This window comes from Ranitomeya variabilis, chromosome 3 (assembly GCF_051348905.1).
Source record: "Ranitomeya variabilis isolate aRanVar5 chromosome 3, aRanVar5.hap1, whole genome shotgun sequence".
NCBI classification, from domain to species: Eukaryota; Metazoa; Chordata; class Amphibia; order Anura; family Dendrobatidae; genus Ranitomeya; species Ranitomeya variabilis.
Genome location: NC_135234.1, coordinates 237,745,542 through 237,757,963, shown reverse-complemented (window position 1 = coordinate 237,757,963; position 12,422 = coordinate 237,745,542). Strand labels below are relative to the sequence as shown.

General features: G+C 47.1%; 1 protein-coding gene across 2 annotated transcripts; it reads right to left on the bottom strand.

Annotated features, from left to right (window-relative positions):
- Positions 1 to 822: 822 nt before the first annotated feature.
- On the bottom strand, positions 823 to 12,404 carry BYSL (bystin like). 2 transcript variants are annotated; one of them, XM_077295303.1, is made up of 7 exons: positions 12,061 to 12,404; positions 8,676 to 8,838; positions 5,077 to 5,215; positions 4,541 to 4,674; positions 3,936 to 4,096; positions 2,604 to 2,706; positions 823 to 1,524 (listed from the first exon to the last, which is right to left on the bottom strand). In XM_077295303.1, the coding sequence occupies exons 1-7, from the start codon at positions 12,317 to 12,319 to the stop codon at positions 1,176 to 1,178; spliced, it is 1,308 nt and encodes a 435-aa protein (XP_077151418.1). In that variant the 5' UTR covers positions 12,320 to 12,404; the 3' UTR covers positions 823 to 1,175. The 2 variants fall into 2 exon arrangements, with proteins under 2 accessions (XP_077151418.1, XP_077151419.1); XM_077295304.1 differs by having other exon boundaries at positions 5,164 to 5,215; positions 12,061 to 12,401.
- Between the last annotated feature and the right edge of the window lie 18 nt (positions 12,405 to 12,422).

Genomic DNA, 12,422 nt, shown 5'->3' with positions numbered 1-12,422 from the left:
CAAAGCTTTACATAGTTCCTCTATGGGACTTTAACTTATCACTCTGAACGCCTCTTCTCTCTACCAGCCTCCTATATGTTATCGATATTGATTGAAGCATTGGGGGGGGCACATCTCCTGGCTGTGAGAATGGTGTCTCAGTTGTCATGTAAGCCGAGCTCCCGGCGGCAATAGCCAGGATATACCTAAAGGTCTGTAAGATGTTCTTGCCATGGAAAATTTACTATGGAAATATGGCCACATGTGAAATCTCTTGATAGCTCAATGTTCTTATATTCTGTATTTGTTTGTGTGTTGTAAGGCTACTTTCACACTAGCGTCGTACACTGCACCTCGCTATGCGTCGTTTTGTAGAAAAAATGCATCCTGCAAAAGTGCTTGCAGGATGCGTTTTTTCACCATTGACTTGCATTAGCGACGCATTGCCACACGTCGCAACCGTCGTGCGTCGTGTTGCGTCGGACCGTCGTCACCAAAAAACGTTGCATGTAACGTTTTTTCATGCGTCGTGACCGTCTTTTCCAACCGCGCATGCGCGGCCGGAACTCCGCCCCCGCCTCCCCGCACATCACAATGGAGCAGCGGATGCGTTGTTAAACTGCATCTGCTGCCACCGTTGTGCGGCGCTATCACAGTATGTGTCGGTTTGTCGCAACGTCGCATTGCGACGTGCGTCGTACGACGCTAATGTGAAAGTAGCCTAAAGTGGCAAAGCTTTGTTTAATAAAAATGATTCGGAAAATAAAAAAAACCCCTAAATTTTCTACAACCTTCCTTAAAATATCGCTTTATGTTGCTTTCTTTCCAAAGATCTATAACGGCTCAATAACCAAATATATATTTACTGTCATAAATGCACCAAAATATAGAAGCAGCTGTCGCATACAGATCGCTCTAACATGGAGAATGTCAAAGTTATTACTTATCCATTTGATCAATCAACTGAATTCTTGAGAAAACTAAGATATGGGCACAAAGCTGTACATTTTGGTAAATGTGGCCTTATAACATCAAAATGATAAATACTTCAAGCAACGTCTGGTTTCCAAATGCCAGTTTGTTACACAGATTTCCATTCAAGCGCTGTAGTTTTTTCACAAATGTATATATGTAGAGGATCTCTCTCTTCTTATTCTTCAGGACCACAATTAATTGATCTCCATCCTCTGCAATGATCAGTCCATGCCCACAGGTGTGGCACTCTCCACATCTCTAGACTTAGAATTGACCAACTCTCTGCGGATTTCATTGGAGATCTGTGGGTGGCTGTGAATACGCAGTAGTTCCAGTAAGGCCTCTTTCTGCTCCGAGGACATATCTTCCTTGTATCGCTGGCAGAGCACAAGAAAACTTTGATGCCAAAGTACTGGGAGTTCTCTACGATCCGAGCGAAACGCCAAGAAGTGGAAGACAAGAGCGTCCAAAACCCGGAAAGGAAGAGCATACTTCTTATCTATCAGAAGCCGAAGGAAGATACTGTTTGCTCCATTATATGTCAGTTCTGCAATCTTCAGCATAGCAGCACTGGAACACAAAATATGGAGCAAAACAAGTTAGAAAAACAGAGGGAAAAAAAACGGATTTGAACAGTTCTGTGATTAAATTTCTTTTAATAAATCAGATGTCAAATCCTCTTAAAAAGGGGTCATAAGGGAATATTTTATTTTTTAATATAGGGTTGCAGTTATTAATACTTACCTCCCCAGATGCAGCACGGCCTCTCCACTTTGACAAGCTGAAGCAATGATGTCACGACTATAGAACATGAGACCGCTGCAGTCACTCACTGGGTTCAGTGGCTCATTCTGTCTTAATAGGCAGAGTCCAGTGACTGTTGACAGCGGTCACAAGCACTGTAGTTATACTATCATTGTATTATTATTTTTTTCCCCCATTGCTAATTGAGTCAATTTATAGTTTGCATAAAAATGTTGAATACAAAAAGAAAAACAAAAGACAACCACATGACTGCTGCGGCCTGACCGGAGTAGTGAGAACCCCCAATTGTTAATTGAGCAGGCTTTTGACCTCACAATTGTGTTTTGGGACCTGAACCCACATCGATCTGCAGCAAGTTTAAGAAGTATTAAACTTAAAAAATATATAGGATCTACTAGATATCTATGGCAGCAGAGCAAAGTACTGTAACGCGCAAGCGCCGGCTTTATTTCTGGCTAATCAGTGCTCTTCGGCCCTTCCCGCTGCATGCCCATGACAGTACTCTGCTCTGCCCTCAGCATTGTAGAGCCAAGTGCGCCTGCGCAAGAGCATGATTGGGGGGACACTGTAGATGACGTAGGAGGCCTCATACACATGAAGGCCAGGGGGACGGCGATTGTGGGAAGAGGAGGCGCTGAGCAAGACCAGCGTCGCCAGCCGTACCGCACCATTTGAGGAGATAATAAAAGATATTTTGTACAGTGAAGAGGGGATTGGTAACATCTACATCTTACTAGAATGCAGGAAAATAGACAATAGTTTATGTTGGGAAAAACTGGTAACATTCCCTTTAAGGATAATGAAGACGCGTAGTTAGATAGCTATCAAAGAAGTCAAATAAAACCATTAGCCAGAAACGTGCGCTGGGGAGAAAAAGACTGTACCTTGAGTGAAGAACAGGAATAGAGCATTTAGTCAGGATACTTCCAATAATCACAGCTTCTCTCAGGGTACAAGTTCCAGATTCACAAAGAGGTATGAGGATTCCTAGACCAAGAGGAGCAGATAATCAGTGGCTGTAATGTGACCAGTGATATATACAATCTCACATCTTTTTCCAGCACGCCAATATGCCATAAAAAGTTGGTGTGTGGCAAAGTCTGACCATGTACTGAATGTAAACACCAATGTAGCCATTGCATAAACTGTAATAGAAAACATGGCAGCGTCTCCAAACTAATACAATTGTAAGATTCTCTTTCAGTTGTGCATGTCATTTTTCCAGAAGAACGTGATTATTAGCTGTGTTCTAAGGTCAGGACTAGACAAGATAATAGTGAACGAGCATTGTTAACCCCATCCCAACCTTGGACGTACCCAGTACATCATGGTTGGTAAGTACTTAATGACCTTGGACGTATGGTTAAGTCATGACCAAAATGTGACACCACGACTGCAGTCGCGGTGATCACTGTTTTGAACAGCAGCACGTCATCACGTGAAGTTTCGATTCCCCTCGCAAATAAAGTAAAAAATTGTGCTGATGTAAGGTAGACATGTAGGAAATGTTATTTATTAGCTATTTTGTGTGATATGACTATGATTTAAGGGCATAAAAATTAAAAGTTTGAAAATTGCTAAATTTTCCACATTTTCACCAAATTTCTGATTTTTTTTCCACAAATTATCACAAGTCATATCAAAGAAATTTTACCACTATCGTGAAGTACAATATGTCACGAAAAAAACAAACTCAGAATCAGTGGGATCAGTTGAAGCGTTCCTGAGTTATAACCTCATAAAGTGACAGTGGTCAGAATTGTAAAAATTGGCCTGGTCAGGATGGTGAAAACAGGCTCGGAGGGGTAAAGGGGTTACAACCGCTTGTTTCACAATCATCATGATGTGTAAACAGGCTGCCATTATATATCAGAACAAAAGATCCTGGTTCTTGGTGCCTCATCGTTCTGTGTAAACACAACTTGTGCTGCAGAGAAGTATGACAGCCTGTGGGCACTGAGAGATGCAGTATACATCCATCAGGGCACATCATTTTATTTGATCTGTCGCATTAAGTGCGGTTTATCATCAGAAAAGAAAGGTAAAACTTTCGCTTATAAATAAGGTCACTGCATTCTGACAAGCCAATTCAGAAATGAAAAAAATAAAAATGGCTTCATTACCACAAACCCCCCCTCCCCCCAGAAAAAAAGCTAAAATCTCTAAGAATAAGAGGGCCTCTGTTTTACAACATTCTTAATGCACAGTAAATTTACCTTTGAACCAAGCACCTGGCTTGAAAAGTGCCTTTTTGAGAGCCATATAAAGATGGAAGTTAAGACGCTTGTATTCCGCAATGTCATCTCGCACCCGCGGGAGCAGAACCAAGTTGTAAAAACGCTGCGCCATACGTTCAGTCAGGTTAGACGAAAAGATTCTGGTGGGAAGAAAATAAACCAGAAGGCTTAGGCTATGTGCACACGTTGCAGATTTCCTACAGATCTGCAGCGGATTTTTCTGCGCAGAAAAGGTGCAGTTCCGCACTGTGATGTACAGTACAATGTAAATCAATGGTAAAAAAAAAAAGCTGTGCAGATGGTGTAGAAAAATCAGTGCAGAATTGCTGCAGATTTCAAAGAAGTGCATGTCACTTCTTTTGTGCAGTTCTGCAACGTTTCTGCACCCCACCATGATAAAAATCTGCAGTGGGAAAATCTGCACAAAAACTGCCGAAAATCTGCACCTGCGGATTCTGCCAGGAGATGCAGATTTAGTGCAGAAAATTCTGCACCACATTTCCTACGTGTGCACATAGCCTTAGACCTACGCACTATTAGGAAAGAGAAGGCGTATGTAATCCTAATAGAATGCTGCTACATACCGCGTAGCCTGGTACATGGCTGCAGCAGTCCAGGATTCAGGTTCAGTAATGTACAGGATCTGCTCCCAGTTTGCCAAAGCTGGCACAATCTTGAAGGCTTTGGGTAGCTTACCACTACGGTATGTGGATAACACCTTAAGGGGGGAAAAAAGATGTTCTTTAGGATATATTCCTATATATGCCAAACATGCACTCTCTTAAAAAAAAAACAAAAAACATTACAGCATTTGCTAGTTGAGGGTATTAGCAATAAGCCAGCCTATAGATTTGCAGAACAGGGATCAGAAGCAGTAGTAAATGATTAGCAGCACTGGAGTTGTTAAATGAAATTTGCTGACTACTTCATAGTTATTAAGTGCCCAGCACTGGCAAAAAAGAGGCACGAAACAGCGGCCGGCTCGAAACAGCGGCCGGCACGAAACAGCGGCCGGCACGAAACAGCGGCCGGCACGAAACAGCGGCCGGCACGAAACAGCGGCCGGCACGAAACAGCGGCCGGCACGAAACAGCGGCCAGGATGTAACTGTACACCATACTTCTTTAACGCCTTTGTATACTTCTAACACTCTGGGGTCAAGTTGAGCCATTGGTCTTCCAGAAACCTCCGACATCGCCGACTCTACCTCTGTTTGCTTCTCTGTGATTTTTTCCATGATTATGTCAGCAAGTGTTCGCCTAAAACAGAAATGATAAACTGAAGATTACTTAAGTAGTTTTGCAAAAAAGAAGAGATAAATTTGCAACGTTCATCACAAAGTTGTTATGTTCATATTTTGTACCCACGTAGACCAATGGTTATCCAGAAAAATACCAATAATGACAGGTCTACATGGCGACACTAATCTCACAACCAGGGTCAGCTTGGTGCTGTTGCTACATCGCAGTACAAAGCTTTGCGACCTTAAGGGCATTGTGACCGCAACTAGCAAGTCACTGGAAATCAGACAAGGTTGGACGTCTTGCGATTTGCTTGTTGCAGTAACCCTGGGACCCCATGCACTTTTATTGTGCTGGATGTAGCAGGGGCACTGGGAAAACCTTGGTCATGGCCAAAGTCGCCATGTAGGCCTAGCCTAAAGTGCATACATCCTTTATATTAAAAAATATATATATTGATATGTCAGAGATATATATAATTTTGGAAGGTGGGAATCAGAATTCTGAAATAAAGGCGCTATCCTCTCCTCTGACGCTGAAGACAGAATCCATAGACTTCTTCAGTATCAGGCAGGTAGCACTTGGCAGAGTGCTTCTGATCCTCTGTTTTGGAAGGGCTCGCACCCAGACTGCCACCAATCAAAACTTCTGACATACCTGTATGATATCAGAAGCAAAGCAGACACGAGACCATGCACTAGGCATCCGCACAGCATCTGTTTTGCCAGTACTGGACTATTTCTTCACCATTGCTAACAACGATGCAACATTCACTGTGGAGGCCGATGCCAATGGACATCCGTGGGTTTAAGGTTTATTCTGGAACCAATAGATAAACTGACTGGGAAAATTATCCTTGTAAAGAAAGACTTGCATCTATTCTATTGGAAGAGAACATTTCCCTTTTTTTCATGTTGAAATGGCTATGGCATGATCGCTGGGCAGAAGAGCATAATAAAACGTAATTATTATTTATTTCTCCTCTCCATTGCAGAGATAATGGTTTCTACACTTGAAGCCTAATATGCTAATTTTGCTTTAACCAAGGGGGTGTCAGCAGAGATTATTTACTTTTTCCCTGTATGACACTGTTCAATCATAAAACAATGTCACACAGGAAAAAATAGCCAACGTCCCAGAGAAGGTCAGATACAGGCTTTCACTGTAATATGGTAAGACTGATTCCTCTAACCTGATCACACACATCTCCTCACTCCCAACGCTCACTGTCAGTACAGAGAGGAGAGAGAATGTTATTACACACAACGCTGTGAGTCTATCCCAGGTAAAATAATGCAACAACTTCTGAAACAGATGCAGAGCAGTGCATGTCACATGCCAAGTATCAGGGAATTATTCATCACTGTATGTAGTGACATTACAGCGCAGCTCTTATCGTTTCCCGGGGAGCAGGAGTGACATTACAGCGCAGCTCTCCTCGTCTCCCGGGGAGCTGGAGTGACATTACAGCGCAGCTCTCCTCGTCTCCCGGGGAGCTGGGGTGACATTACAGCGCAGCTCTCCTCGTCTCCCGGGGAGCTGATGTGACATTACAGCGCAGCTCTCCTCGTCTCCCGGGGAGCTGGGGTGACATTACAGCGCAGCTCTCCTCGTCTCCCGGGGAGCTGGAGTGACATTACAGCGCAGCTCTCCTCGTCTCCCGGGGAGCTGGAGTGACATTACAGCGCAGCTCTCCTCGTCTCCCGGGGAGCTGGAGTGACATTACAGCGCAGCTCTCCTCGTCTCCCGGGGAGCTGGAGTGACATTACAGCGCAGCTCTCCTCGTCTCCCGGGGAGCTGGAGTGACATTACAGCGCAGCTCTCCTCGTCTCCCGGGGAGCTGGAGTGACATTACAGCGCAGCTCTCCTCGTCTCTCGGGGAGCTGGAGTGACATTACAGCGCAGCTCTCGTCTCCCGGGGAGCTGGAGTGACATTACAGCGCAGCTCTAGTCTCCCGGGGAGCTTGGGTGACATTACAGCACAGCTCTCCTCGTCTCCCGGGGAGATGGGGTGACATTACAGCGCAGCTCTCATCACCTCCTGGGGAGCTGGAGTGACATTACAGCCCAGCTCTCCTTGTCTCCCGGGAAGCTGGGGTGACATTACAGCCCAGCTCTCCTTGTCTCCCGGGGAGCTGGGGTGACATTACAGCGCAGCTCTCCTTGTCTCCCGGGGAGCTGGGGTGACATTACAGCGCAGCTCTCGCCTCCCGGGGAGCTGGGGTGACATTGCAGCGCAGCTCTCCTCGTCTCCCGGGGAGCTGGAGTGACATTACAGCACAGCTCTCCTCGTCTCCCGGGGAGCTGGAGTGACATTACAGCGCAGCTCTCCTCATCTCCCGGGGAGCTGGAGTGACAGAGCAGAAAACATGATCTGACCTTCTCGGGGGTGTTTGATTTTTTTTATTGCCCACCCAAAATGATGCTGCCTGTTTATGAAATGGAAACGTCACACAAGGAAAAATACACAATCCTAGGGAGAATCTCTGCTAACACTCCCTTGGTTATAGCAGAAATTAGCATCTCATGCTCCATGAAGTTTAGAATACAATATTTCTGCAACACAGAAGAGAAATCAAAAATAAAATAAAAAAAAAAAAATCATGTTTTATTCAGCTCTTTGGCCCCTTCATCATGCTGTTGCCAATTTAACATGACAAACATGGTGAACGGTCCTCTTTATGATGGGGGTCCCGGGACCATCAAAAGAGCAATACAGGCCCAAAGATATAATAATCTGGGTAATAACTATGGTCTCGGTGGTATTCATAAAGATTGATGATCCCAATGTGATTTCATTAGAAGGGATTATCACACATGGGGCATTACCTCTATAAATACACATATCCCCCATCACTCCTCATGTCGCCGAAGTTGAATGGCATGGTTGTGCATGACGGCTGCTCTATTCTGTGTCTATGTGACTTAAGACAGTCTATTACAGAGCGATCTCAGTCCCTCTGACACGACTAGAGCAGCGGTGCCTTATGCACAACCATACTGCTCCCTTCACTCCCAACAGTGAGGAGGAACCAGGATCAATGGTGGAGGCATGACTGAGAAAATCTGAGGAACTACAAGACAAATACTGCAAAAAAGACTGAGGCATTGGCACTGCTTTGGATACTACTGCACCTAGATTTTTGGGCCAATCAACCTGAAAAAACAGATCTGGCAAGGGGAAAGCACATAGAGCTGGACATGACAATCTAAGGGAAGAAGACATTTCTTGAGGAGCTGCACAAGTCAGCACAGAGCTGTGTGGTGGGGAGTGTACCCCGCACGCGCGACGTACCCCACACACACACACGTGTGACGTACCCCAGACACACACACACACGTGTGCCGTACCCCACACACACACACGCGTGACGTACCACACACACACACACACACACACACACACACACACACACACGTGACGTACCCCACACACTATCACGGTCTGATGGGAAATACAGAACAATGGAGCTTTTACCTTAGCGGTGGATTTTTGTTCATGAACATCTCAATGGCCGCCTCATCCTCAGGATTCACCTCCACGTCCTCACTGTAGCCCCCTTTCTCCACACGAGCAGCCTTCTCCAGGCTCGGCCACTCTTCGTCCTCAGAATCAGAGTCATTGCCTTTGCTCTTATATTCTGTGCCAAAAAAAATGTTTTCCAATTATATATGCAATAAAAGGTTCACAAACTAAAGCCCCCTAATGAACAACACAAGCCTCTTTAGTGTCCCACATGATACAAAACACGTATGTTTCGCTCCCTGACACACACCACTCCTGCAATATTTCCAGTGACATTGCTGGCAGGCAGGAGACATTTTTAAGCCAGTCAATCGCCAGCAGACACGTAAATGACATCAAGTGACTACTGCACACGACCAGAGGCTGCCATCATACTTCAGTCAGACAGAACTGATCTGTCTAAAGGTACCTTCACACTAAACGATATCGCTAGCGATCCGTGATGTTGCAGCGTCCTCGCTAGCGATATCGTTTAGTTTGACACGCAGCAGCGATCAGGATCCTGCTGTGATATCGCTGGTCGTTGAACAAAGTTCAGAACTTTATTTGGTCGTCAGTTTGACACCAAAAGCAACGATACCAGCGATGTTTTACACTGGTAACCAGGGTAAACATCGGGTTACTAAGCGCAGGGCCGCGCTTAGTAACCCGATGTTTACCCTGGTTACCAGTGCAAAATGTAAAAAAACAAACAGTATATACTCACCTTCGCGTCCCCCGGCGTCCGCTTCCCACATTGACTGAGCGCCGTAAAGTGAAAGTGAAAGTACAGCACAGCGGTGACATCACCGCTCTGCTGTTAGGGCCGGCGCTCAGTCAGTGTAGGAAGCGGACGCCGGGGGACGCGAATGTAAGTATGTACTGTTTGTTTTTTTTGGTTACCCGGGGACCTCGGCATCGTTGGTCGCTGGAGAGCGGTCTGTGTGACAGCTCTCCAGCGATCAAACAGCGACGCTGCAGCGATCGGCATCGTTGTCGCTATCGCTGCAGCGTCGCTTAATGTGAAGGTACCTTAACAGAATTCTGAGCACTGCAGCCGATCAACGTCACAAGACAACCAGGGATCTCATTGCCAACCTCGGACGTGCTTGAGGTCAGAGCGCTGAGTATCAATTTGTGTTTTTCCCATGTTATGTTGAGCACTTTAGAGGCTGCCCAGAAGTAGGCCTTTAACTGAGCCACCATAAATTTGTATGTGAGATCTGAACGTATTTCCCCTCCATGTTTTCCTCCTTTTCTAAGGCCCATTTTATTTGCCCTCTCAGAAACTGTAAATGCTTTCCCTCCTATACGCACCACGGATAACCGTAGAATTGTGTCACGGCTGTCAACACGAAATGAGAGTTACCCAGAACTGAGCAGGAGTTCTTACAGATGTTAACAGGTTTATACGCACTGCTGCATCAAAATTGTACATTTTTAATTTTTTAATGAATGATGTTCATTTTGAAAGTTCTTTAAAAGAGAATATCACTTGTTCTATTCAAAAAAAAAAAAAAGCTAAAAATGCCTGAGCTCCCCTATCCTGCCACTCTTTCCCATTGTGCCGTGTTACTTAACTGCAGACATATTCACATCTGTCTCTTCTGGAGCACACTATGTGAAATCTCTGCTTTGTAACTCAACTGGCCATTTCTTCAAAGTTTTATATGGGAACGTGCGCTTTGTCTGCTCCCCCCTGTATACCCCCCAATAACCATGTGAACTTCTCCCGCACTGTATGTTAATCCTTGTGGTCTGGTTTGATAGGTGTCCTCTCTGTGCTCCCTATCCCTATTCCCGGCTGCTGATCGCCAGCCTCCTGCTGTCACTGGCATTGAGGACGCCTCCTGGATCATCCACATTGCCGGGAGAAATCATGGGCCTGCGCAGAGAAATCGCGGCTCGCGCCTGAGAATGAGTGGAGAGGCAGCATGCATGATCGACATCCGCTACATTCAACAGGGGCGCTTCAGAGCCACGGTTCATGGGATTCCTGGGGGCCACAGTGGTTGGAAAGTTGGCTCCTATTTTGTACACCTTTGGCTCTAGTTTTTTGAGCAAGTGACAGGTCCACTACCTGGACAACGTCTTTCTAAATTACATAGCCCTCCATGTAAAACTAAAAACAGATAATCACTTTCCAGAGAGCACCGTTGCAGCAGCGCAAACGCCACATCTCCCAGAGCCCCAGTGATGCAATTATGCCACGTGCACCCCACAGACAATCAGTGCTCACACTTCTGCAATGGCAGCTATTGGTTATGCCTCGTGCGCCCCGCAGACAATCAGCGCTCACACTTCTGCATTGGCAGCTATTGGTTATGCCGAGCGAGCCCCGCAGACAGTCAGCGCTCACACTTCTGCACTGGCAGCTATTGGTTATGCCGCGCGAGCCCCGCAGACAATCAGCGCTCACACTTCTGCACTGGCAGCTATTGGTCATGCCGCGCGAGCCCCGCAGACAGTCAGCGCTCACACTTCTGCACTGGCAGCTATTGGTTATGCCGCGCGAGCCCCGCAGACAATCAGCGCTCACACTTCTGCACTGGCAGCTATTGGTCATGCCGCGCGAGCCCCGCAGACAATCAGCGCTCACACTTCTGCACTGGCAGCTATTGGTTATGCCATTCGAGCCCCGCAGACAATCAGCGCTCACACTTCTGCATTGGCAGCTATTGGTTATGCCACGTGCGCCCCGCAGACAATCAGCGCTCACAATTCTGCAATGGCAGCCACTCGTTATGCCACAGGAGCCCCGCAGACAATCAGCACTCACACCTCTGCACTGATGGCCACTCGTTATGCCACAGGAGCCCCGCAGACAATCAGCACTCACACCTCTGCACTGACGGCCACTCGTTATGCCACAGGAGCCCCGCAGACAATCAGCACTCACACCTCTGCACTGACGGCCACTCGTTATGCCACAGGAGCCCCGCAGACAATCAGCACTCACACCTCTGCACTGACGGCCACTCGTTATGCCACAGGAGCCCCGCAGACAATCAGCACTCACACCTCTGCACTGACGGCCACTCGTTATGCCACAGGAGCCCCGCAGACAATCAGCACTCACACCTCTGCACTGACGGCCACTCGTTATGCCACAGGAGCCCCGCAGACAATCAGCGCTCACACTTCTGCAATGATAGCCACTCGTTATGCCATAGGAGCCCAGCAGTTTAACAATCTGTGCAGATGCCATATGTATAAGCCTCTTACACGCTGCGTCATCTCCCCGAAGCTGTGCGGACACCTCTGTGGCAGTGGGAAAGGTCACATCACTCCATGTGGATTGTTGTCCATGGGATCCGAGCCCACAGGACCCTCCAGTCACACAGCCTCCTCCACTTACCCAGCACCGTCATCCTCTCTCTGGGGGGCAGGGTGCCGGCCCCGTGCTCAGCCTCCAGCTCCTCCTGCTGAATCCGGGCCTGCTCCAGGATCCTTCGCGACAATTTCTCGTCCACGTAGTCATCGTCTTGCGCCTTCTCAGCCCCTTGCCCCCGCCGCTTTACCCTGGTGGGGGGTCTGACTGATCCTTCCTGCAGGATCTGATCGGCCAGAGCCGCATGACGAGGACCCGAGCCCCGGGAGCTGCGCTGTTTCGGCATCTTTACACACGTGCAGGACACCGGTCACTGCGCAATGCGCATGCGTAATATCCAAGGCTCTTCCGTTTCCATGGTGTATGGAGCGGCCATTTTGTTGGAGCTG

Bases quoted from the DNA above. Each gene is read 5' to 3' on its own strand.
- BYSL (XM_077295303.1), bottom strand. From the start codon at position 12,319: ATGCCGAAACAGCGCAGCTCCCGGGGCTCGGGTCCTCGTCATGCGGCT. The intron at 5,216-8,675 runs GTAAAAGCTCCA...TTTCTGTTTTAG, and splicing joins AACAAAAATCCACCGCTAAG to GCGAACACTTGCTGACATAA. The intron at 4,675-5,076 runs GTATGGTGTACA...TCCCCCCTTAAG, and splicing joins TATACAAAGGCGTTAAAGAA to GTGTTATCCACATACCGTAG.